The sequence below is a fragment of the Sceloporus undulatus genome, chromosome 2 (genome assembly GCF_019175285.1).
Source record: "Sceloporus undulatus isolate JIND9_A2432 ecotype Alabama chromosome 2, SceUnd_v1.1, whole genome shotgun sequence".
NCBI lineage: Eukaryota > Metazoa > Chordata > Lepidosauria > Squamata > Phrynosomatidae > Sceloporus > Sceloporus undulatus.
In genome coordinates, this window is record NC_056523.1 from 127,271,032 (window position 1) to 127,294,851 (window position 23,820).

Sequence of the window (23,820 nt, forward strand, 5' to 3'; positions counted from 1 at the left end):
AAACTGAGATATCTCTACCACTGAGAATTAATTCATCAATCCCGCTAGTAAATCACTATGTTGTTTCAGCAGAGTATGCAAATTAGGTTCTACAAAATTAAAAGTTTGTGGACAAATCATGAAAATCTGTCACTCTTCAACTATTTGCCCAGTAGCAGTCACATCAATAAGTTGGCTAGAATTTGTGAAAAGTGCCTTTTAGGGAAGTATCTACTAGACCCCTAGAATTCTGGGACCTGTAGTCCATTGCATAAACTATTACCGGACTCTAGTTTGGGTGCCGAGAGCAGTAGCATCATTCAGCTCCTCATTCCGTGTGTCGCATTCTTGTTTTTCCTCTTTGTCTCCTTCTCTTTCCTTCTTATACTATACTTTTCCATGCAGTCTTTCTCCTTACTAGTGCCTACAACTTCCAAAAGACTTTGCTGATCTTACTTTCTGGTCCTCCACTTCCGTTTTTCCCAAGTCAGCTCCACTCTGTTTCTCCCAAGTTGGCTCCGCTCCGTTTCTCCCAAGTCAGCTTCAATCCTATGGGTTTACTCTGGCATCAAAATTTTCTTGCGGTTCCATCGTTTTTGGCATGAACTGACTCTAAAAGGCACCTTCTCAGCTGTTTGTCATTAAAATTAAGTGTAAAAATGTCTTTTGGTAATTTTCTAATAGCGCCAAATGGCAACAAGAAGATTATATATCTTTTGAAATCTTCCCTCAAAAAAATAAAGTCCAGGACTGACACAATAAAGAAAGAAAAGTTGATGAACGTTCTCTTCCCATAAATGTATACAAAAACATATACAGTAGGAGGGAATATTTCATACAGAAGATGCATGCTAGGAAAAGTTGCATAAAAGAATAAATGTAAAGTATGTTTTGTTCTAAATTGAATTAACTGATAAATTGGGTGGATACATGAGAAACAGACATGGACCAGAAAACAGACTTTGTGTTCCATCTCTGCCCATATTATTGGTGTGTATCTGTGTACAGATTAGCGACAGCATGAGGGGAACATGCCGAGATCAGCTATCTGTACACCTCCAGGCTGTGTAACCTTAGCAGCTGGCTGTGGGCTTTGAACTTGTTGATTGTATCTTGGCAAAAGCTGTAAATCAAGTCAGATAATTCAAGTGATGGATAAGCACTGAAGCATCAACAGAGCACTGATGTGTGGATTATATGGTTTTAAGACAAACAAGTGTCCTATCTAGGCAAACAGATTCTCCTCTTGTTGTGCATCTTTTGATGACCAGGAAGACACTACAAAGCAAGCCAGTCTATAATAACAGCTGAGAGAGACAGCCATAGATTCTGGACAGAAGAAAACGTGGAACAATCCTGTTTGCTGCATATGAAGAATGGGCCACGTTTAAGATAGCCCATTGCTTGCAATATGACCAGACACACAAATTCATCAATAGAATACATATTTCTTCTGCAAGAATAATTCCATGAAGTATTCTATTGATATTGGTTTGAGTTTGTACCAGTAAAAGGATTACTGGAAGAAAGAGGAAAGTTACAACATCAGTAACTTTGATCTTCATTTGTTTATTTTCTTACCATGTGAAGGTGTCTGGTTTGCAGTGCATAGTATCAGGTGGTTATAATTTTGTTCTTGGTCATCTGAAATTCAATGAAAAAGAAAAATTCTCTTTTAGGAACTGCTCACCAAGGTGCTACAGGCCTGCAGGTAATAATTACAGCGCACATTATTCATGGGAAACCTCAGCATGATTAAGGAGAAGAAAATGCTTAACAAAGCTGAAGTGTCTTTCATGTTGCTCTCTTAAAATTTCAATCGCTGGAGAAACATGTTAATGAATAACAACACCCGTTGCGCTGAGGCCTGAAAATGGATATTCAGCAAAGTAAGAAGCTAATGCAAAGCAAAGGCAAACCATGACATACAATTTGGCAACCAGCCTGTCACTGAGAAGCTTGTCTTGGGCTTCTATAACTCACAGAACAGACATTAATAAGCACAATTAATATTATTATATGAGTCTGGCCCTCTCCACTATGTGTGTGGATCTCTATGGGAGGATGGGTCCCCTGTGTGTCATGCTACATGGAGGGTGGAGTTAGCCCAGGCACATACAGTCAAGGATCAGTCAGCAGCAGGCTTTTTATTTCTTCACTGGGTGAGTGCCCAACATATGTGCATCTATAGGAATACATGTTATAATTTCGATTACCAGTTATTCTTAGGGATGAAGTCCCAGTGATGGACATAGTATGAGCACCCCAAAAAGCTGCTTTCTGTTCAGTGGCTACCTGTGACAAATGTTTGATGAGTGGTGGCTCACTAGGTACTTTGTGTAGCCTTGTGTGCCTCTCTCTTTCTGTCATTCTGGGTATACAAACTATGTGATGTGTATGGTGGGTTGCTGCATCAAAATGGCCTACTGTGTGGTGAGCCAACACTCCCTTTGCATTTTGTAATACCATTCATCCCAGTAAAATTCAGCAGTTTTCTGGAGGTGTGATGGTAAATGTTGGTGTGTGGGCACACATACTTTCCTGTATGAGGTTGCAGCAGTGGTGGACGCCGTAGCAGTGATCTGCTAATCTGGGCAGATGCTACCTGGAAACTACCAAGAGGATTCCTGCTGCCCCTGCTGCTATAAAATGCAGGTAGCAGCCACAAAGGGAAACAGAAGGGGTGAGTGAGTGTTTATCTCCTTCCATCTTTGTTGAAAATTGCAGCCTTGAAGTTGTGGCCATCACATGGAGCATTTTTTTTTAATGTGGAGTCATGGCATGGACAGCATAGCTTCAAGTTATAGAATCATAGAATCATAGAGTTGGAAGAGACCGCACGGGCCATCCAGTCCAACCCCCTGCCATGCAGGAAATCCAAATCAAAGCATCCCCAGCAGATGGCCATCTAGCCTCTGCTTAAAGAACTCCAAGGAAGGAGACTCCACTACACTCTGAGGGAGTGTGTTCCACTGACGAACAGCCCTTACTGTCAGGAAGTTCTTCCTAATGTTGAGGTGGAATCTCTTTTCCTGGAGCTTGCATCCATTGTTTTGGGTCCTGTTCTCTGGAGCAGCAGAAAACAAGCTTGCTCCCTCCTCAATATGACATCCTTTCAAATATTTAAACAGGGCTATCATATCACCTCTTAACCTTCTCTTCTCCAGGCTAAACATCCCCAGCTCCCTGAGTCGTTCCTCATAGGGCAAGGTTTCCAGACCCTTCACCATTTTAGTCGCCCTCCTCTGGACACGCTCCAGTTTCTCAATGTCCTTTTTGAATTGTGGTGCCCAGAACTGGACACAATATTCCAGGTGGGGCCTGACCAGAGCAGAATACAGTGGCACTATTACTTCCCTTGATCTAGACACTATACTTTTATTGATGCAGCCTAAAATTGCATTGGCCTTGTTAGCTGCCGCATCACACTGTTGACTCATGTTCAACTTGTGGTCTACTTGGACTCCCAGATCCCTTTCACATGTAGTTTCATTCAGCCAGGTGTCCCCCATCCTATATCTCTGCATTTCATTTTTCTGCCCTAAGTGCAGTACCTTACATTTCTCTGTGTTAAATTTCATTTTGTTAGCTTTGGCCCAGCTTTCTAGTCTATTCAGATCATTTTGAATGTTGATCCTGTCCTCTGGAGCATTAGCTATTCCTCCTAATTTGGTGTCATCTGCAAATTTGATAGGTATGCTCCCAATTCTGTCATCCAGGTCATTGATAAATATGTTGAATAACACTGGGCCCAGGACAGAGCCCTGTGGGACCCCACTGGTCACTTCTCTCCAGGCTGAAAAAGAGCCGTTGTTGAGCACCCTTTGGGTTCGGCCGGTCAACCAATTACAGATCCATTTAACGGTTACTTTGTTTAGCCCACATTTTACAAGCTTGTTTGCAAGAATGTCATGGGAAACCTTGTCAAAGGCCTTACTGAAATCAAGATATATCCACAGCATTCCCTTCATCTACCAAGCTGGTAATTTTATCAAAGAAAGAGATCAGATTTGTCTGGCATTACTTGTTTCTCTGAAACCCATGTTGACTTTTTGTGATTATGGCATTGCCTTCTAGATGTTCACAGACTTTCTGTTTAATGATCTGGTCCACAAATTGTATGTCATGCTAGTGTCTATGTTTGTACATGTGTGCACAAGGAGATGTACAATGTTCTCTTACATAAGATGTTCCCCTTTGTCCACAGAACAATGAACCAAAGGCTGGTTGCTGTCAGGCACAGCTTTGCCCCCAGGCAACATCAGACAGCTATTGGGGAATTCACTACCATTAATGCTGCCATTCTGTACTGTCAGGGATGATGGGAGTTGTAGCTCTTCACCTCTGGCTTGAACTCACCACCTGGTTGTGCACCACGCTGACCAGTTTTGGCCAGTGGTTATAGCTTAGCAGAGTTATAGAGAATAGGCTGAAGACCCTGACAAACTCTCCAAGCCTTCTCACTCTTGTTTCCACAGAAGTCTTCACCCTTCTTCTTGAGGATCCAGCTGGTTCTTGTAGCTTCACCCAAGACACCAGACAACTCAGTAGTCTTATATAAAAGATCTACTTTATTCTACTATATACAGCTCCAAAAGTATCCAACACAACAATACTCTACTCCTCACTATCCACTACTACTACCCACTCTACAACCCACACAATACATTGGGATGCATAGTCATTATTATAGTCAATGCATGGTACCACCCACTGTTGTCCGTTTCCACCCAGTAGGCGTGTACACCATTCCCATTGGTTCTCTTGGTTCATCCTACAATTAATGATTTCATCATCTCAGCCTTGACCACTTAACAATTGTCAGGTGTGTCCAATTATCCACTTTACATTTCTTGTCCTTGGCATTTAGGACTTCTTAATTCTATTACCATTTACACCTGTGTGGTTCTCAATTGGCTTCTGCTGAGTCACCCTGACTCTCACATACATGTTTTATTTCACTTACTGTATAACCCATGTTGCTTTTTCCTTGACATGTACTTCTTGGCTTTTCACATGACACCTATGGAATTTTATGTCCTGCTAGCACTGAACAGGATCCTGACCATGATTTAAACACAGGCAAAGAAGAATAAGGAAAACCATTCATTTAGGATGAACCTTTCCCCATAGTGCTCACGTCTTTCCACCAGCTTTCCAGCAGAGGGAACCGCAATATCCAGCTTTCATTTGCCTCAGCTGGGAAAAGTTTTTCCCCCAACTGTAGCTCCTTCAAGCCAATATGTGCATTGTTTATAGGACATCAGGCACAATTCTCTTAGGGAAGGGGTGTGCTAATGTAGTCTTCCAGATTATTCTGGACTGCAACACTCATGGTCTCTTGCCATTGGCATTGTTGGCTAGGACCCCGCTGAATTCTAGCTCCCCCAACAATTCACCATTTGCAAGGCCACAGCTGGTCCCTCCTACTCCAGAAAACTGATAGTCAGGGAAATCAGTTCCCAAGGAGAGCAGACCCACTGCTTTTATAGGTACTTGGTAAGTCAACAATTATGTAAGTTATATTGCTCTGGTTCATCCACTCGAGAATTTAGGCCACAAACTACACATCCATCCCTTTTATACAAACTAGGGTATTACAGTTGGGGCACAGATGATGAAAGAGAACAGATCACTGATACTGACCAGGTGATCTAGACAAAACTACATGTTACATATGGGACAGATGTTTGTAACACCCAATGTAATTTTCTTCTCTTAAAAGCAGGTGGAGGTAGGGACCCTGGAGCTATTTTTAAGGTGAGTGAGGGGCTCAACCTTAGTACGCAGGTTGTCATTAATTTCATCTATGTACTTGTAGGTACTTCCAAGGGGAGTTCAGATGACTTTTCCCATCCATTATCTTTGAAACATCCTTAAACAGGATGATTCTTACAGGCACAGTATGTACTTAGAAGTCCCCTTCATGTGTTCCATGTACTGTAGCTTGTTACCAAGTAAGCATGCACAGGATAGATTGTAGGAACCCTTGTTATCCTTGGGTAGGCTCAATGATGACTGCTGACTATATTTCTGAGTGTTGATCATTCAGTACTCTACTGATGGATAATCCTGAAGATGCTAAACTACCTAAGAATTTTGGTAGTCCAGCTTTGCCAGATCATTTCAGTATGAGATCATCCCACTAGCCTAGGCCTTGGGAGGCAGGCAATTTGCACCCACCAGCCACCATTCCAAGGTCCATGGCTGTGGGGAGTCCTAATTTGGATCAGGAACCACAGATGAGGATTTGTTTGAGAGAGCTCTAATCCTTTTTCCTGTGTGCGCTGCAATCCTCCCTCTACAGATATTTACAGATCAAGAAAATAATGACAAATCTTCTATGTGTATCACTTTAGCTAGAGATCCTTTGGCTCTCCAAACATTTTGTCCAACTCTCATGTAAAATGTAAACGTAAAATAATATAGAAGGATTGCATGTGGCATTCTCACAAAGAGGTACTGGTATTTCTTACTTGAAATACAAGAGAAGGTATGGGGATGGTAGCTGCTGCTATTATGTCTTATCTTGTATCTGCATAAGTTTGCACAGGAGCTGTAGCTAAGCAAGTGTACTCACTGGGGCTGAACGACTGCCATTGATTGTATTATCTGACTGCAGAGCCTCACGCTCTACTTTTAATACACCAACTTCTTGGCTCAAGACAGGATTAAATTGCCCAAGGGGAAATATTTCTATGCTGGTGAGCCAGATACCTTAGCACATTTCAGATGTTATCTTTGAGACAGATGCTGACTAAATATATGTACACTTATGTATAAAGTCACTGAGAAAAGGTAAAGAAGATAGAGTTTAAAAATATTCAGCACTAAGAATCCACTGTTCAGATAAGCAAAGTATGCATCCCAGTAGTCTGCTATTTTCCCCTGCAGTGCTTCCTCTACCTGTTAAGGAACAAATAGGCTGAGATTCCCTTAAGATCAAAATTACCCTGCTGGCCGTGGTACCAGTTAGATCTAAACTACTTTTTTAAAAAAGTACCACTTGAGTTTCTCAAATTGTGAGAAAACAGGATGTGTGAAAGACAACATTCACTTTGAGTCTAAGAGTGGGGTCATATGTTCAACAAAACAGGAACATATGAAAGGTGAGTGATTTGTCCTTCCATTTCTGATGGAACATGAGATATGTAGGTCATAGTTTCCTCCAGTGTGATGACCTCTGGTATTCACAGGTCTTTCAGTGAGAAAGATCTAAAAGTCTCACTTCCCGTGCTTGTTTGAGCCACTCATGTATCCTCTTGAAACATATTAACAGGTTCTCAGAACAGGTGTATTAAACTATTAGTTGTTATAACTTGCCTGGCTGTGCAAATGATATGTCTGTGTCAAAAGATTGTGTCTAGGACTGCCATATCAAAACTGTACCCTTTGGAGCTATGACCAAAGCAGCCTGTATGTTTTATGGAACTGTGCTGTTCTAAAAAAGAAAAGAAAAAAAAGGAACATTCCTACATCCTTGGAGTAAAAGGCCACATTAAACCTTTCATAATTCATTGCTTAGCCACAAAGATGCACTTAGGATGGAAAAATGAAATGCACAGATATAGGATGGGGGACACCTGGCTGAACAAGACTCCGTGTGAAAGGGATCTAGGAGTCCAAGTAGACTATAAGTTGAACATGAGTCAACAGTGCGATGTGGCAGCTAACAAGGCCAATGCGATTTTAGGCTGCATCAACAGAAGTATAGTGTCTAGATCAAAGGAAGTAATAGTGCCACTATATTCTGCTCTGGTCAGGCCCCACCTGGAATATTGTGTCCAGTTCAGGGCACCACAATTAAAAAAGGACATTGAGAAACTGGAGCGTGTCCAAAGGAGGGCGACTAAAATGGTGAAGGGTCTGGAAACCATGCCCTATGAGGAACGACTCAGGGAGCTGGGGATGTTTAGCCTGGAGAAGAGAAGGTTAAGATGTGATATGATAGCCCTGTTTAAATATTTGAAGGGATGTCATGTTGAGGATGGAGCAAGCTTGTTTTCTGCTGCTCCATAGATTAGAACGTGGAACAGTGGATGCAAACTACAGGAAAAAAGATTCCACCTCAACATTAGGAGGAATTTCCTGACAGTAAGGGCTGTTTGACAGTGGAACAAACTCCCTCGGAGTGTAGTGGAGTCTCCTTCCTTAAACGTCTTCAAACAGAGGCTGGATGGCCATCTGTCGGTGATGCTTTGATTGTGATTTCCTGCATGGCAGGGGGTTGGACTGGATGGCCCGTGCGGTCTCTTCCAACTCTATGATTCTATGATTCTATCTGATGCACTGAGTTTAAGACACATTGGGCAACTAAATGGGATCAGTGATAGTCTTACATTTTTTTGCATAAAATAATAACAATAAGAGAAAGACTAACATCTTTTCCTCTCCATTTTAGCTGATTCTGTGGTGGCCAAAATGGTTGTTGAATATGTCACATGTCCCACATAGTTCTGCACCTCATCTCTGGCTAGTTATGTGCCATCATGTAAACTGCTTTATTGATATACCGCACAACATTTAGTGAAGCTGTCTATGAAAAACACATAGTATCAATCCCTGCACTTAGGGTTGCCATAAGCCAGGACCTCCAAACCGGGACAAATGTAGGACAACATTTTCAAATGTAGGACACGTTTCTATAAAAATGGAGGACACGCAAAATTTTTTGATGATTTTTAAAAAATGTTAATCTAAATGCATGTTTCTAAGGCATGATCAAAATGGAGGACATTTTGGCATTATTCCGAGACAGATGGCAGAAATGGACTTCCCTTTCTGGCCATATTTATATATTTAATAATAAAAATAATCAAAAAATCAATAAAAATCAAGACAGGGGTGTATATATTTAATAATAAAAATAATGAAAAAATAAATAAAAAACAAGACAGGGTGTATATATTTAATAATAAAAATAATGAAAAAAGCAATAATAAAAATTAATAAAATAAAAACAAGAAATAATTAAAATTAATGAAATAAAATATAAAACAAGCAATAATAAAATTAATAAAATAAAATAAGTATTTTATATTTTTAAAAATTAATTAAAAAACCCAAAAAACCCAAGGCAGACCTAATGGCCACTGACTCACCTTTCCTCCTTCTGCTCCCCCTCCCCCTCAGGCTCGCGCGCGTGCACACATGCAGGGGAGTGGAGCAGGCGCGCGCATGCAGGGGAGCGGGATTTTCCCGGCGGCCACCGGGATATGGCATCCCTACCTGCACTGTTCTTTTTGGACAACGACAAAGGCTTACTTTTAGAACAGAGTTGAAATTTCTCAGAGGATATTTTTTCTAGAAAAATATTTTCTTCATTTCTTTATTTTTTCTTCCAAACCTGCCTGCCAAAAGGACTCTATGCAGAATTTGCCTTGCACAGCATCTATCATAATTATTTTGAGGCAGTGGCTGCAATCTCCCCAAATCTGGGAATAATGCTAGGTCTTGGGCCACTTGTAGGATACAAATTAGTACTCTGTGCCAAGGGCTTAGCAATTTTTTAGGAAAAAGAAACCCAGCTACCCCAAATTCTATTGGTGGCACTCATATACTCCCCCCTCCCAAAAAAAATTATTATGAATATCTTTTCCCCTGGAGGAATTTGGTGAAATGTCCTCCCCCCAACCCCAATTTCTCCTTATGATACCATAACAATCTTACAGATAGAGCAAGGCATGGCCTGATATTGAATATGATATAGCAGTTAATGACAACTGGCCATTGGGGAAAAGGAACTATTGTAAGTAAGATCATATCATGAATATAAGAAGCAGAACAAACACATATCTATAAGCAAGATCAAGTATCTCAAAAGAGCCAAGAGCTGACACAGACAAGGAACTGTTATGACCAAATTCTAAGCAAATTAAATTGGACCAATATTTCTTGCCATTTAGCATCAATCAAAATTCTTCCAAGTTTGCAGTTCCAACAGAAAACCGTTTTGCCCTGCTACTCCTTGCTGATGAAGAACAGAAGTTTAAGATAGATGGGACATGTAAAAATGAAAATCTCTTTAACGGTAATTTATATGCAATTTATTGGAGAATTAAATGATTTGATTTGTTTGGATGGTCACTTTGATTAATTCATAATGTTTTCCTTTCATTTTTTTGTTGTTGGTTGTATCTGTTATTGTTGTTGTATACCTTCAAGCTGTTTGTTACTTAAAATGACCCTAAGCTAAACGTGTCATGGAGATTTCTTGGCATGATTTGTTCAGAGGGGGGTTGCCATTGCCATCTGAGGCTGAGAGTGTGTGACTTGCTCAAGGTCATGCAGTAGGCTTCCATGGCCAAGACAGGATTCTAACCTTGCTCTGCCTGAGTCCTAGTCTAAAACCCAAACCACTATACCATTATGACTCTTTTATTGCACATCTATACCCATATCTACAATACAGGTTAATTCTTGTGAAGGCGAGATCTGGCAGATGTCAAGAATGGAGTTCTCTTGAGAAGTTCTATTCTATAGCATATTAAGATCCAAATAATAATTATAATAATATGAACTGTTTTCTTAAACCCTGACTTACCAGTGTTTCATAGCAACCTTATATATGTTAGAAGTCCAACCAATGCTCAGCACTCAAAGAGTTAAAGATGCCTTAAAAGGAGCAGCATTGAGACCCAATCTCTGCTTATCTCTTAGCACCTATTCCCTATTTCCAAGATGTATACTGATATGCCAAGAGAACTTTCCACTTCTTGTTCGTACCCCCTTTTTTCTTACTACTACTAAGAGTTCTGTTTTAGGTTAGCACCTTTAGAGAGCTTTCCTATCTTCAATGGATTTCTTACAATAAAGCTTTAGGTTGTTTCTTTAACCACTGGGGTCTTTACTTCTTCATCAGAACTGCTGGCTGCTGCATACATGCACTCTTTATAAATGTGCTTGCGATACAACTGACTTTAATTCCTTTCAGAGTATTTTAAGAAAAATATAAAAGTATAATTTTCAAATGGACAAAGCACAATTAGAATCCTGTTATGTTAATGGAAATGGTGGGATTGGGGGATTAACATTTATTTCCATACTCAGGCAGTATCTTCAAGGCCATCCATTCTGACCTCTCCCTAATCTAGCTCAGGGAACTGTGGTTGTTTGAAGTGTCTCTTTTGAAAAGGCATTCTTTTAATTAATCAAACTTCCAGCTATTCCCACACTGCTACTCTCTCTGCATTCTTGTTCCATTGCTGACCTCTCTGCAGCACTCTTCCAGGCTATCTTCAACAGTACTAATAGCAAAAAGTGCTAATAGCGATAAAGTATGTTTTAAAAAAAACCAAAGCTGGTGGCGGGTCCTTCTGCCTCTTCTCAGATTTAATGAGATAATTTTACTAATGGATGCATGCTGGCTTGAAGCTGGCCAGAGAAAGAGATGGTTGTTGTGCAGTCCTACAAATGATGTGCCAGGCTCACATCTGTCTTCTGGGGAACTCCATTAAGGAAACAAAAGATTAACAAGGCTCTTGGCTCTCTAGCGATAATAAGAGTTCCTTGGGTGCAGCTGGAGGAGATAGTGAAGAATGGTATCAAAGAAGTTAGAGGAATGGGGCAAGTGATACCATCATTGAACTGCCTGATGCAGCTCCACTCAGAGTGCTAAGATGTGCAGAGCACAATGTGTTCTACCATCCTTACAAGTCACTTCCAAAGTAAAACCTCCAGCAAGTAGGCAGACTTGCTCTGTGGCTTTCAAAGAGCTGTTGTGGGTTTACAGTAGAAGACTATATCTGCTGCCCAAAGGGACTGATATAAAACAATCCAACAATTTGCATTACATGGAACAATAAATCACTTTCCTCTTTATCACTCATCTTTCTGTGGTACTGACAATAGCCCTGGCATATACAGTCAGCCCTCTGGATCCACGGATTCTTTATCCACAGATTCAAGCATCTACAGCTTTAAAATATTTTAAAAAAGAATAAATTCTAAATAGCAAATCTTGATTTTGTCATTTTTATATAAGGGACATCATTTTGTTATGCCACTGTATTTAATGGGACTTGACCATCCACGGATTTTGGTATCCACGGGGGGCCTGGAACCAAACCTCAATGGATAACAAAGGCCCACTGTATTAATATTTATTTCTTTTTGCCATTTAGTTATGACTTAGTACAGGTGGGAATCATGTGTCACTCAAGATGATACACTGCAACTCCAAGCATCCTTCACAATTGGCTATGCTAGCTAGGATTGCTGGGATTTATAGTCCAACAAAACTTGGAGAGCCACATGATTTCCACGTCTTCTTTGTATCCCTTTTCCTTCTTCACATTTAGTCACTGCTCAACATTAACAGAGACTGGTTTTGCTTTAAAGTGTGGCAAACAGTGCAAAATCAGTAACATACGAGACAGGGTTTGTTACACTGCCTGAATCTACTCAATTTGTTTTGTTTTCAAAAGAAGCAGAAAAGCCTAGGGCATTTTTGCTATATCCCATGGGCACAATCTTAAACTACTTTATGCTTGGATGTAGACCATCAAATTCTGCTTTTCTAAGGATAAAGATGAAGGTGCTGAGGAACAGAGTTCCTACCTGAGAGAGGAGAATAATAAGTGTATTATGAGGGAGCAGAGAAGAGGAGAAATGTGGGTGCAAGCAACTAATGCTTCTCTCTAGAGGGAAAGAAGCTAACACGTGAGTAGCCTCAGGACTGCCTGCGCCAATGATATATCCCATCTAATAATATGCTGAACAAATAATGGTTAAAAGCTAGTACTCCGTTCTCACAGCCACGTGGCCTACTTTGCAGCCAGGCTTCTGTCATTGCTTCAAGACTTTTGCCCTCAGCCTCTTAACTCCCCCATTCCCCCAAACCTACTAACTCTGCCAATATGACTCACCAACCAGCTTATGGTGTTGAAGAAATTCTGGGGCTTATTGCTTGTTGCTGTGCACCTTCAAGTCATTTTTCTTGGCAAGTTTCTTCAGAGTGGGCTTGCCACTGCCATCCTCTGAGGACAAGAGAATGTGATTTGCCCCAGTGGGTTTACATTTGAATCCTGGTCTGCAGAGTCATAGTCCAATGTTCAAACCACTGCACCACACTGACTCTCTACAAAAAACAAAGTAAACTCTTCTTTACCCACTCCTGCATCCATTTTAAGTAACCTGACAGGAGTCACCACAGTCCAGTCCTTTTGTATGCCAAATCCTTTCCTTGTCAAGTGCTACTTCCATCACCATGAAAGGAACTTGCTTCAGTCCTGAGAGCCACAAAAATCCTGGTGGAAGAGCCAGGCATGTAGCATCACCAAGGACGCAGCTAAGTATGGTGTTGCAGAGCCATACAGCATAAGAACTTTAATCAAGCAGCACGTATCGGAGCATTCTGACAAATATTGCTGGATCTGAAGGTGCCAGGCAAGCTTTCATCCTCACTCTTGACAGCAGAAGATCTTTTCAGATGCTGATGTATTGATTTGAACGTTGAAAGGTTGAGACTGACAGTTCTAATTTGCAATATAAATCACTCACTGAGCCTCCCAATTTCAGGTTGTGGGCTCATGGTAATTGATGAAGAAAACTTTAAAAAGCCCCTCATGGCTCTTCATTTTACTTTCCGCTGAAGGATAATATTCCCTAGAAATCATCCTTATCATCATACCAGGTTACTTTGCACTTTTCTCCCCAGACTCCTTGCGGGCCTTCCATATTCTTTAGAGCATCCTTCCCCCCAACCTTAGTGATTCCTTTCATTTTTATAGCTAAACTGGAATGAAATGGATGTATTTTGATCTCTAACAGAAAAAAAATAGCAAGTGTCAGTTTCTGGAGAGAAGGAGCTGTATATTTTATGCTCTGTCTTTGCTAATAAAGCCAACTTTAACTGAAAGCTGGAATATTTGCAGTTGTCAAATATGCCACAAATGAATGATGCACCCAAAGACCAAATGTTAGTTTCAATTGGTTTTGTGGAATTTTGTAGAGGAAATAAATTGCTAGGGAAAAATATGGAAGGAACAACACAAAAAGAAATGCATTTGTAACAAAATTTAACTTTCCTTTTCCTAATGCTTTCCCTGGACACTCAGCTTGCCTGAGCTATTTTCCATCCTTTTATCACATGAAGTTTACAAAGTAAGCATAGGGTGAAGAAACAAAACAATGGTTTGCATTGACAAATGAGGAAGGGTTTTCAGGTAGTTACTAATGTGCAAATGGGAGAAACATGCACAAAAGAGACACTCATCTGACTTTCCCTCTCTCTGGACTGACAGTTTGATCTAACCTGATCATTCACTAGAGCAGAAGAGAGGATGGAGGTTTACATTTTGAAGATGGCTTTTTACATACACAGAGATCATTTCAGATTCAGATGTGCATTCATAATACATTCATCCGGGCCCTACTGAAATGAATGGATGCACCTTTGATAATGGCTGGGACATGCATTTCTATCAAGGCTTTTCATTCTCATGTTGGTGGTGAATGACATGAGTGGCTTGGGGCCAAACTAATTGGCCCAACATGTACAGCCACTGTTTGTACATCATTTCTTCCTCTTGGGCTGAGCCACAATTCTAAAAATCTGGATGTTCCCAAATAATCAGTTAAACACAGTTGTCAATATCCTACACTAGCTACTGAGTTTCATATGTACAATTAGTTACCTTAACAGCCAGCAACCACAGCAGGTGAAAGAGGTCTGTTTCATAGTCATTCAAGGTGCAATGAAGATGATTTTTTCAGCCTTCTTCAGGGATGAGATGAATTATGACAGCAATTTAAACCTCTACTTATAGCATCCCTATTCTTAGTTTAAAATTTCATAGATCTTGTGAAATAGATCTTTCGGTTTACCTTTTCTGTTGTCTTCTTTTTGTTTGCATTAATTATTATAAGAGTTCTCTTTCTATCTGGGCACAAATCACTGAACAGTTGTGTTCAGGAATGTACTTTTTTGTTACTTTTTACTGATGCTTCTTGACTATTCTCCTAAAGAGTTTCACCAGTCATCTAATGAGATTGTTTTTAATTCAGAAGAAGATTCTGTCTTCTTGATTTCTTCCCTGATAATATCCTAGGTTTTGGTTCACTCTTCAGGTTTAGGCTTACTAGTGTCAATCTGCTCAGTACACAGTCTTTAAATTCCACAGTGGTGTTTTTCAGATTGCATTTGACGCTAAAATGGAATTAGGGTCTAGACTCTAGACAGACCACCCCTTTGGAGTGGCCTGCCACTGCCCCTTTCAGCGCCGGGTCAGGTCTGCAGCAACTACACGCCATGGCCCTAATCCAGCAGCCTGCCGGCACTATAAGGAACAGCAAAATGCCACTCCTTTTAGTGCCGGCAAAAAGATGCCCTTGCTGTGGTGGTGGCTTTTCGATGCTCCTTTGGTGCAGTGTGTTTAAATGGTGTGCCAATGGAGTGCTGTGACACTCTTGCCATGTGGTTGGGCGGTGTGGGGGTGGCCAGCATGCATACACCACGCCTCTTCACTGCCCCCATGCCGATGTATAATGCCATTCTGTTTAGCCCCTTAATATACTTTCTAAGCTTTACTCTAATATTTAAATTAGCAGTTTATACTACAATCTGCTCCTGCTCTTTTTTTCTAATGAGAGAATGGAGCTTCTCCATCTTCTGCTTCCAATTATATAGTCTATTTTAGTGATTCCCAAAGTGGGCAGTATGCCCCTGCCCCCCTGTGGGCAGTAAGGATCCAGGGGAGTGGTGAGGTAGAAAGGAGGAAGTAGAGGGGTGGTGAGGGAAAAAGGGGATGGCATGGGGGTCTTCAATCAAATTATTGGTGTGCAGAAAAGACAAAAAGAACCAGCGGCCTTTAGGACTATGGTGATGAGGGTTGTATAAAACCTCTTTTCAGGGTCCCTTAAAACTACAAAGGCAGCCTCACTGATCATTTTGTGTGGTGGTGTCGCCTGCTCTTTGCCTGCCCATGTGAGTTCACTTCCTTACTGGCATTTTTCACTAGTAGTGAAATTGGAAATTTGGGAATTGGGAAACTCTCATAAGTCTTGGTCACAGGAGATTGCTTCTGTGGCTCAGACCAGCACCATTTTGGGACAGACTGGAGCAAGGAGTTAGAGCACATGGTGGTGGGGGAGAAGTGGAAGCAAAAAGGAACTTTCACATTTGGAACCCTGCTTAAACTTTGTGAGCTTTTCCAGGATTTGGCTTGCAGGTTGGAGTTGCACTGTTCCTCCTGCTTTCTTTCATCAGACAGGCTGAAAGAAGAGGTAGTAGAAGAAACAATTTTTGGTGGAGAGTGGACACTTGAAGGTGTGTGGGAAAGACATGTCTTCCACTCTGAGAGCATTTCTAAAGAGTGGGGTATAAATACAATAATAATAATAATAATAATAAGATAATGTCTCTGGGGAAGGAGTGTCTGTGCTTGATTACTGGAAAGAGTCCTTTGTCTTGGAGTGGCTCCTGTAATTAAAATCTCTCCCTTTCCGGCACTCACCAGTCTCCAGTCCACAGAATGCAGCCTCTGTAACCCCCCCCCCCCCACACACACACATACCAGCTGTGCCTTTCTCTGCCCTGATGAAGGATTGAGCTGTTCCCTTGCACCTGATCACCCTGGGAGCAACAACTGAGCAACTGCCTGAGCAGCAACCAAGAGGCCTTTTGTCCACACTGGCCTTTGCCACAAAGCTGGCACAGGTGAGAGGCTTTTTGGTCACTGCTCAGCCAGCTGTTCAGTTGCTGCTCCGAAGATGTCAGGATGCAAAGGGAGCAGTGACTGAGCAGCCAGTCAAACAGCAACAAAGAAGCATCTCACCTGTGCAGGCCTTAGCTTCTTGGTCACTGCTCAGCCAGCTGTTTGGTTGCTGCTCTCAAGGTGACTGGGTGCAAAGGGAGCAACAACCAAGATTCGTTGTTTTGAATTTGCAATAGAAAAGGTAAAAGTTTTCCCTTGACAAGATTGTCTAGTCATGTCCAAATGTAGGGGATGGTGCTCATTTCTGTTACTAAGCTGAAGGAGCCAGAATTCTTAGAGACGATTCCGTGGTTATGTGGCCAGAATGACCATATGGAGAACAGTATGAATGAATGAATGAATCTTTATTTGTATACCGCTATTCCCATGATCACAGCGTTTACAACAGTAATAAAAACATACCGAAACTACAATCTCCAATAGAAAGAAATCCCCCCCCCCACATTAAACAATACAGTACAGCAATAAAAATATCCATCATTCAATCACAGTTAAAAACAGTTAAAAACCAAAGCACCAATTACATCCAATACAATACAGCAACACAAGGGGAGAAGAATGGAATTAAGGAACATGGGGGAAAGCTTGACAAAAGAGGTGAGTCTTTAGATTTTTCCTGAAAGACTCCAGGGAGGGGGCTGAGCGGAGCTTGTCAGGCAGAGAGTTCCAGGTCTGCGGGGCCGAAGCAGAAAAAGCCCTATGTGCAGACACCACATATCTTGTATCAGGGACTCTCAAAAGTTGTTTCCCGCCCAACTTGAGAGTGTGGGGCGGATTATATGGAGAGAGGCGGTCCTCCAAGTACCCTGGGTCCAAGCCATTTAGGGCTTTATAGGTAAAAACCAACACCTTGTATTGTGCCCGGAAGCGGATTGGCAGCCAATGAAGATCTTTCAATACCGGTGTTATATGGCTGGCTCTGGAGTTGCCAGTGACCAGCCTAGCTGCCATATTCTGGACCAATTGTAGCTTCCGAGTTTGGTACAAGGGTTGCCCCATGTAGAGTGCATTACAGAAGTTGAGTCAAGAGGTTACCAGTGCATGTATCACTGTTTCAAGGTCTCCCCGGCCCAGGAAGGGTCGCAGCTGGCGTATCAGCCGAAGCTGATAACAGGCACTTCTAACTGTCGCATCCACCTGAGAAGTCAGGTGAAGCGACGAGTCCAGAAGCACACCCAGATTGCGAACTGTGTCCTTCACGGGGAGCGTGACCCCATTTAGGACAGGTGGAAAAATTTCCATCCCTGGACCAGGGGAACCTATCACAAGTACTTCCGTTTTCTCTGGATTCAGGCTGAGTCTATTTTCCCTCATCCAGCCCATTACCGACTTTAGATTTTATATAAAAAAATGCACTGGAGGGCTGCTAAGGTTGCTGCCCAAAAGGAAAGGGGGAGATAGCTTGAAGAAGTTTGGGGACCATTTGTCTATTTGATTTCTATATTGCCACCTCCCCTCCCAAGTGATAGCCATGTATACAGTCATCTGTTTGATTGCCTGAATAATGTGTATGCAATGAACCAACTTTTAGATCAGTTTTATCATATAAAATGAATACAAGTACAAACAAAATTCTCCAGTGTTGAAAAGAATAGCACTCTTCCAGCACAAGTAAGATCAGGTGCCAAAGGTCTACTTGAATAAAAAGGCCTTTGCCTGCCAGTGAAAATGTAACAGGCACACACAGAATTGCTTATTTATAGGAAAATATGCACAGTATTGATGTTTTTATTACTTATGGTTTTGCATGTTGTGTATGGAAAAGCAAGCTGCATGTGTGATGAGAGAATATGAATGAACAAATTAACTGATCTTGGCATCAGTTCACAAGACCACTAGGCAACAATCAGTAACCTAAACTCAGGTCTCCCTTAATGCTTCCCTTCACTCACTTGCATGCTTTGATCAGCATTGTGTAGATGGCTCTTAGCACCACCTTTGAATTTCTTAGATTGACTTCATACTGGAGGAAAATCAAAATGGCAGCTCCTAAATCTAATCAGATTGCTGTTCCTGCCCACTATCACCAAGTGAACTCACCAGTTCCTCCTCCTCCCCCATTCTAAAATTATAGGGTGAGCCTATCAAATGGCAGGTTGCTGGTGGCTCCTTCACTCCTGGAACCAGCACTGGAATGAATAAACAAACAAATTACAAGAATCACAGGTGAAGAAATGTGGCTTCCTGCTTGCTCAAAGCAGTCTGTCAATGATACACATGCAATGTCTCTGATCCAAACGACCTGAATAACTATTTAAACTGTATCTCTTCATTTTCACTTTAGATTCTTTTGATAAAGTATAAAGCCACATTATATCTACACACACTCTGAAGAATGAGGCTGCTGAATAATGAAGAGTTCTGCCTCACTGTGTTGTCAATTTGCATTTGTGAGCCAGGGAAGTGATGCAAAGTAAAACTTGCAAGAGTCATCATAACCATAAGAAATGAAGTAGGCAGTTTCTTAGGTCTAATCTTTCAGGTCATTTGGCATTTTAATTGTTTTTAATATGCTAAATGCTCTATACAGGCAACGGACAAATCCTCAGAAATGAAGGTTGCCAAGGTTCAGTATGGGATAAGGATGTAGAGTCACTGATTGACACATAAGAGGCAGCAATTTGAGGTATGCAGTTTCTTACTGCACAGTGCTGTCATAGAGGGGAAAGCAGTGCTTACTGACTGCTCTTTTCCTTGCAGTTGCTGGAGGTACAGGATTCCTTCCCTCATTGGCATCAATCTTTACGACTGCAGACCTAGGATTTTATGACACCATTCTGCTGCCCTGCCACAATCACACTAGTTTTAGAATGGAAGTATACAGGTTTGGCATCATTTCTTATCACACTTTTTTCCACAATGGCACTTTGATACATGGTTGTGTGATCTATTTTCTGCACTGCCATTACGTCACCATCACAACACACAAATACACAAAACTGCCTCAACACGCAAATACTTTGCTGTGTGATACAAGCTGTAAATGGCCTTGCTTAAAAGTGGCATCAAGTGAATATAAGAAGAAATCTGTTTCATCAGAGAAAAGGCCATTGTATCCCACAATTCCCTTATCCCAGTTGTGTAACGAGATATCTCTGAGAAGTCTATGGGGCAGTACAGACGGGCGGCTAGAAGCTGCCCTGTAAGCCCTGCTGCAGCACAGACATGGCATCCAAAAGGAGTTGCTCTAGGCGGCTCCTTTTTGGCACCATCATAAGGGCTGTGATGCAGCCCTATGACACCTCTTGCGCCCAGAGGCATGTGGGTATTCGGGCGCCCTTACATCACAAGGCTGTGCCCCATGTGGACAGGGCCACAGCCTTGTGATGTAATGGCGCTGATATTAGGGCTCAGCACATATGGATGCTGTGTCATATCGAGCCCTAATATCGGCGCAAATAGCCCATCTGTATATATGGGCCTATAAGTATAACATGAGAACTAAAAGCTCTCATACTGAAAGCCAGATATAAGAATTAACAGGAGTAGCTACTGACATTCTAATCCCCCTTTACTGCATTCCTTATATCCTGTGGATGTGAATTCCATACTTCGACGAAGGGTGAATTTGCAGTGCAGTTATAGCACTTCAATCCCACTTTAACTGCCAGTGGCACAAGCTGTACTGGAAAATGTGTAGGTGTACGCAGAAGAAATTCATGCTACAATAATACCAACTAGTACAATGCCAGCCGAAGAAATTTTGCTGCCAGACACAAAGCGGGAAATGGTGTTTTTGCTCACCCAAGTCAAGCTTCACAGATCTCAAAGCCAGCCATATTTGTTTTGGTCAGTAAGGTAGAAAATCCCATAAGCACCTCTCGCATTCTGAATAATACCTTAGCAAATAACCAGATTACCCTTCATGACTCCCAAAACTTGCTCCCTAAGGAGCCAATGGAACTTTTAATTGGGAGTGTTATATGTTATTGTGTTTTAAGTGTGCCTTTTAGTCTGTTTCAGTGGTTTCTTTATAGAATTGTGATTTAATTGCCTTTTAAACATTTATATCAGTAGGTTAATCGTTATTAATATTAATAGTTTTGTATTAATAGTTTTTACTTGTATTTGTTTTAAATGACTGCGAGCCAGCTTGAATCCTGTACAGGGGGAAAGGTGTTTTAGAGATCCGAATTCAGGGTCATCCCTCATTAGGCTGGAAGAGACAACTGACAGTTGTCTCTTCCAGCCTAATGAGGGATGACCCTGATATAAATGTTTAAAAGGCAATTAAATCACAATTCTATAAAGAAACCACTGAAACAGACTAAAAGGCACACTTAAAACACAATAACATATAACACTCCCAATTAAAAGTTCCATTGGCTCCAATGAGTTAAAAACCAAAGGCCTGCCTAAATAAAAAGGTCTTTGCCTGGCAGCAGAAAGACAACAGGAAGGAAGGCAACCAAACCTCCCACAGAAGGCAGTTTCACAACTTGGGAGCAGCCACTGAGAAGGGTGTCTCCTGTGTCCTTATCAAACATGCTAGTGATGGTGGTGGGACCGAGAGAAAGCGTTGCCCTTGCAATCTCAAAAGTCATGTAGACTCATTGAAAGAGAGCACTTTTCATCTATCTGATATTTTCTTGGTGTTATCGTGTGCCTTCAAGTCATTTCTGACTTATGGCAATCCTATCATGTGGTTTTCTTGGCAAGATTTGTTCAGAGAGGAGGTTTTCCATTTCCTTCCCCTGAGGCTGAGAGCATGTAACTTGCCTAAGGTCACCCAGTGGGCTTCATGGCTGAGCTGGAAATCGAAACTGGTCTCCAGAGTCATAGTCCAACACTCAAACCACTATGCCACACTGGCTCTAACCTATCTGATATTAAAGGTACTCATTTTCTATGTAAATAAGTATTTAAGCTTATTTCATAGAATGCTATTGATTATAATGAAATTCCCCATAAATCTTCCCTGCTTAAACTGACATTTGTTCCCTTCAAACATGTATGTTCTGCATCCACTCACATACAACTTCTCTCTATGTGTTATTACACTGTAGTTATTCTTGTAGTCACAGACTGCCACACATTTCTGCCACACTGCAGAAATAAAGCAAATTGACACCACTTTAACTGCTATGGGACAGGAATATGTATTCATGAAAAAGTAAGACAATAACAAAAATTTTATTACATGAACATATTGAGCTAACAATTATTCTTCAGTGAAGGCACTCATAAAAATAAATTCTCTCTATGTGTTATTACACTGTAGTTATTCTCAGACTAGGATGAAGAAGAAGCAATGCCAGAAGTGACTTAATATACTAACACAGCCACACATTTCTGACACACTGCAGAAATAAAGCAATTTGATACCAATTTTACTACTATGGCTCAATGATATGGATTCTGGGATGTATAGTTTTGAGAGATTTAGTCTTCCCTGTCAGAGATCTCTGGTGCCTCCCTAAACTACAAGTCCCAGATTTCATAGGACTGAGCCCTGGAAGTTAAAATGGTGCCACATTGCTTTATTTCTGCAGTGTGGCAGCAGCCACTATATATTAAATGAACTTTTGAAGTTAGGGGGATTTTTTTCCAGGCTTGCTCTTTAAGAAGCAGCTTCTTTATTTCTTGCAGCTGCTGATTTTTTAGCTATGGCTGTTAACAAAGCTATAGGAACAGATGGCTCTTTTAGGGTAATTACACATAGGGCCCTTTCACACTACATTCATATTGATGGTTCCACTACAGCTGCATCCCATGGAATCCTGGGGTTTGTAGTTTGTTCAGAGGCCACAGAGGAGCTCTCTGGTAGGGAATCCCAAAGGCTCCTCCTTAAAAGGCCAATGCCTAGGTTGACCATTTTTCCTTGAGACAAAAATGAGACAATTGGATGGCAAAAATTGGACAGGAATATGTAATCTGTATTCATGAAAATGTAAGACAATAACAAAAGTTTTATTACATGAACATACTGAGCTAACAATTATTCTTCAGTGACAAAACTCATACAAACATTTAGGTAGACTCAGAGGGGGACTGTATTTCACCACAATCATACCATGAATATTTCTCCAATGCAGCAAATTCCAGTCTTTCAGCACCTTTCCGTAAAATGTCTCATACATCATGACATAATTTTGTGGGGGGTCTTTTACAGCCAGAGTTTCAAACAGGGATCTTCAAGTCTTTTTTGCAACATAACAGAGCATTTTTCTTGAAAATGGGACAAATTGACATCTATATTAAAATGACAGGATGGTCTGGAAATATGGGCGGGGGGAGGTACTGTCCTGTTTAAAATGGTACGTATGATCAGCCTACATAGGATGGAACCAATTAAAGTGGAATCATAGTACTATTACTGTGAAGTGTGGAAGGGTCCTGTAGAATTGCTAGGTCTTGCTCACTAACAGGCACTAGGGCCAGCTTTAGCATCCCCTGGCCCACTCTGCTGCAGCCCCCTGTTTGATGGAGAGCGCGAGGTACAACAATCACCTCTGTGCTTGCTGCACGGTATCTTTTAAAGCCTTAGGCAACTTGGTTGGATTGAAACCTAGTAACTGCAGTTGTAAACATAGAAGAAAGCACAGTTTTAGGCAGCTGAAGGAAGACTCTGAATCAGCTGTCTTGTTGTGTTGGGGAGTTCTTAATATAGTGCTTTGAAAGATCTGTGGCCGAAAAAGGAGTCCACAGGTGAATCTGATGCATCACAGTAATTCTATGTTATTTAAACACATGCAGAAAAAGAGAAATGGGGCTGCTTATCAACTTCTGTAGCTAGCTGTGCCTTTATAGCTATGATTTGGCTCCAGTCATTAGAAGATGGCAATGTTTATTTCCATGCTGTGAAAAGCTTCAGTTACAGGTTTCCATAGCTCAAGATGCTGGAGGCTCAGGAGGAAAGAATGCAGAATAGATTCCTGTCCCCAAGCAGTCCTAGCAATGCTCTATCACAGTGGGCCCTTAGTATCTATTGGGGGTTGGTAACTTCCAGGACACCTGTGAATACCCAAATCCATGGATGCTCAAGTCCCATTAAATACAATGCCATAATAAGATGGTATACCGTATATAAAATGGCAAAATCAAGGTTTGTTTTGGGGATTTTGGTGGCTGAATATTTTCAAGCTGTGGTCGGTGGAATCTGTGGATGCAGAATCCATGGATACAG

At 41.3% G+C, this 23,820-nt stretch overlaps 1 protein-coding gene across 3 annotated transcripts in view; it reads right to left on the reverse strand.

Annotated features, from left to right (window-relative positions):
• The window catches only part of SHISA6 (shisa family member 6), a 432,254-nt gene that overhangs the window by 49,204 nt on the left and 359,230 nt on the right, over positions 1–23,820 (reverse strand). For 2 of the 3 annotated variants that reach the window (XM_042454344.1, XM_042454343.1), the window contains one exon: positions 1,561–1,623. The exons of the other annotated variant lie outside the window; for it this stretch is intronic. In XM_042454344.1, coding sequence (XP_042310278.1) covers positions 1,561–1,623 — 63 coding nt within the window. The remainder of the gene's footprint in view (positions 1–1,560; positions 1,624–23,820) is intronic. 3 annotated transcript variants of the gene reach the window in all.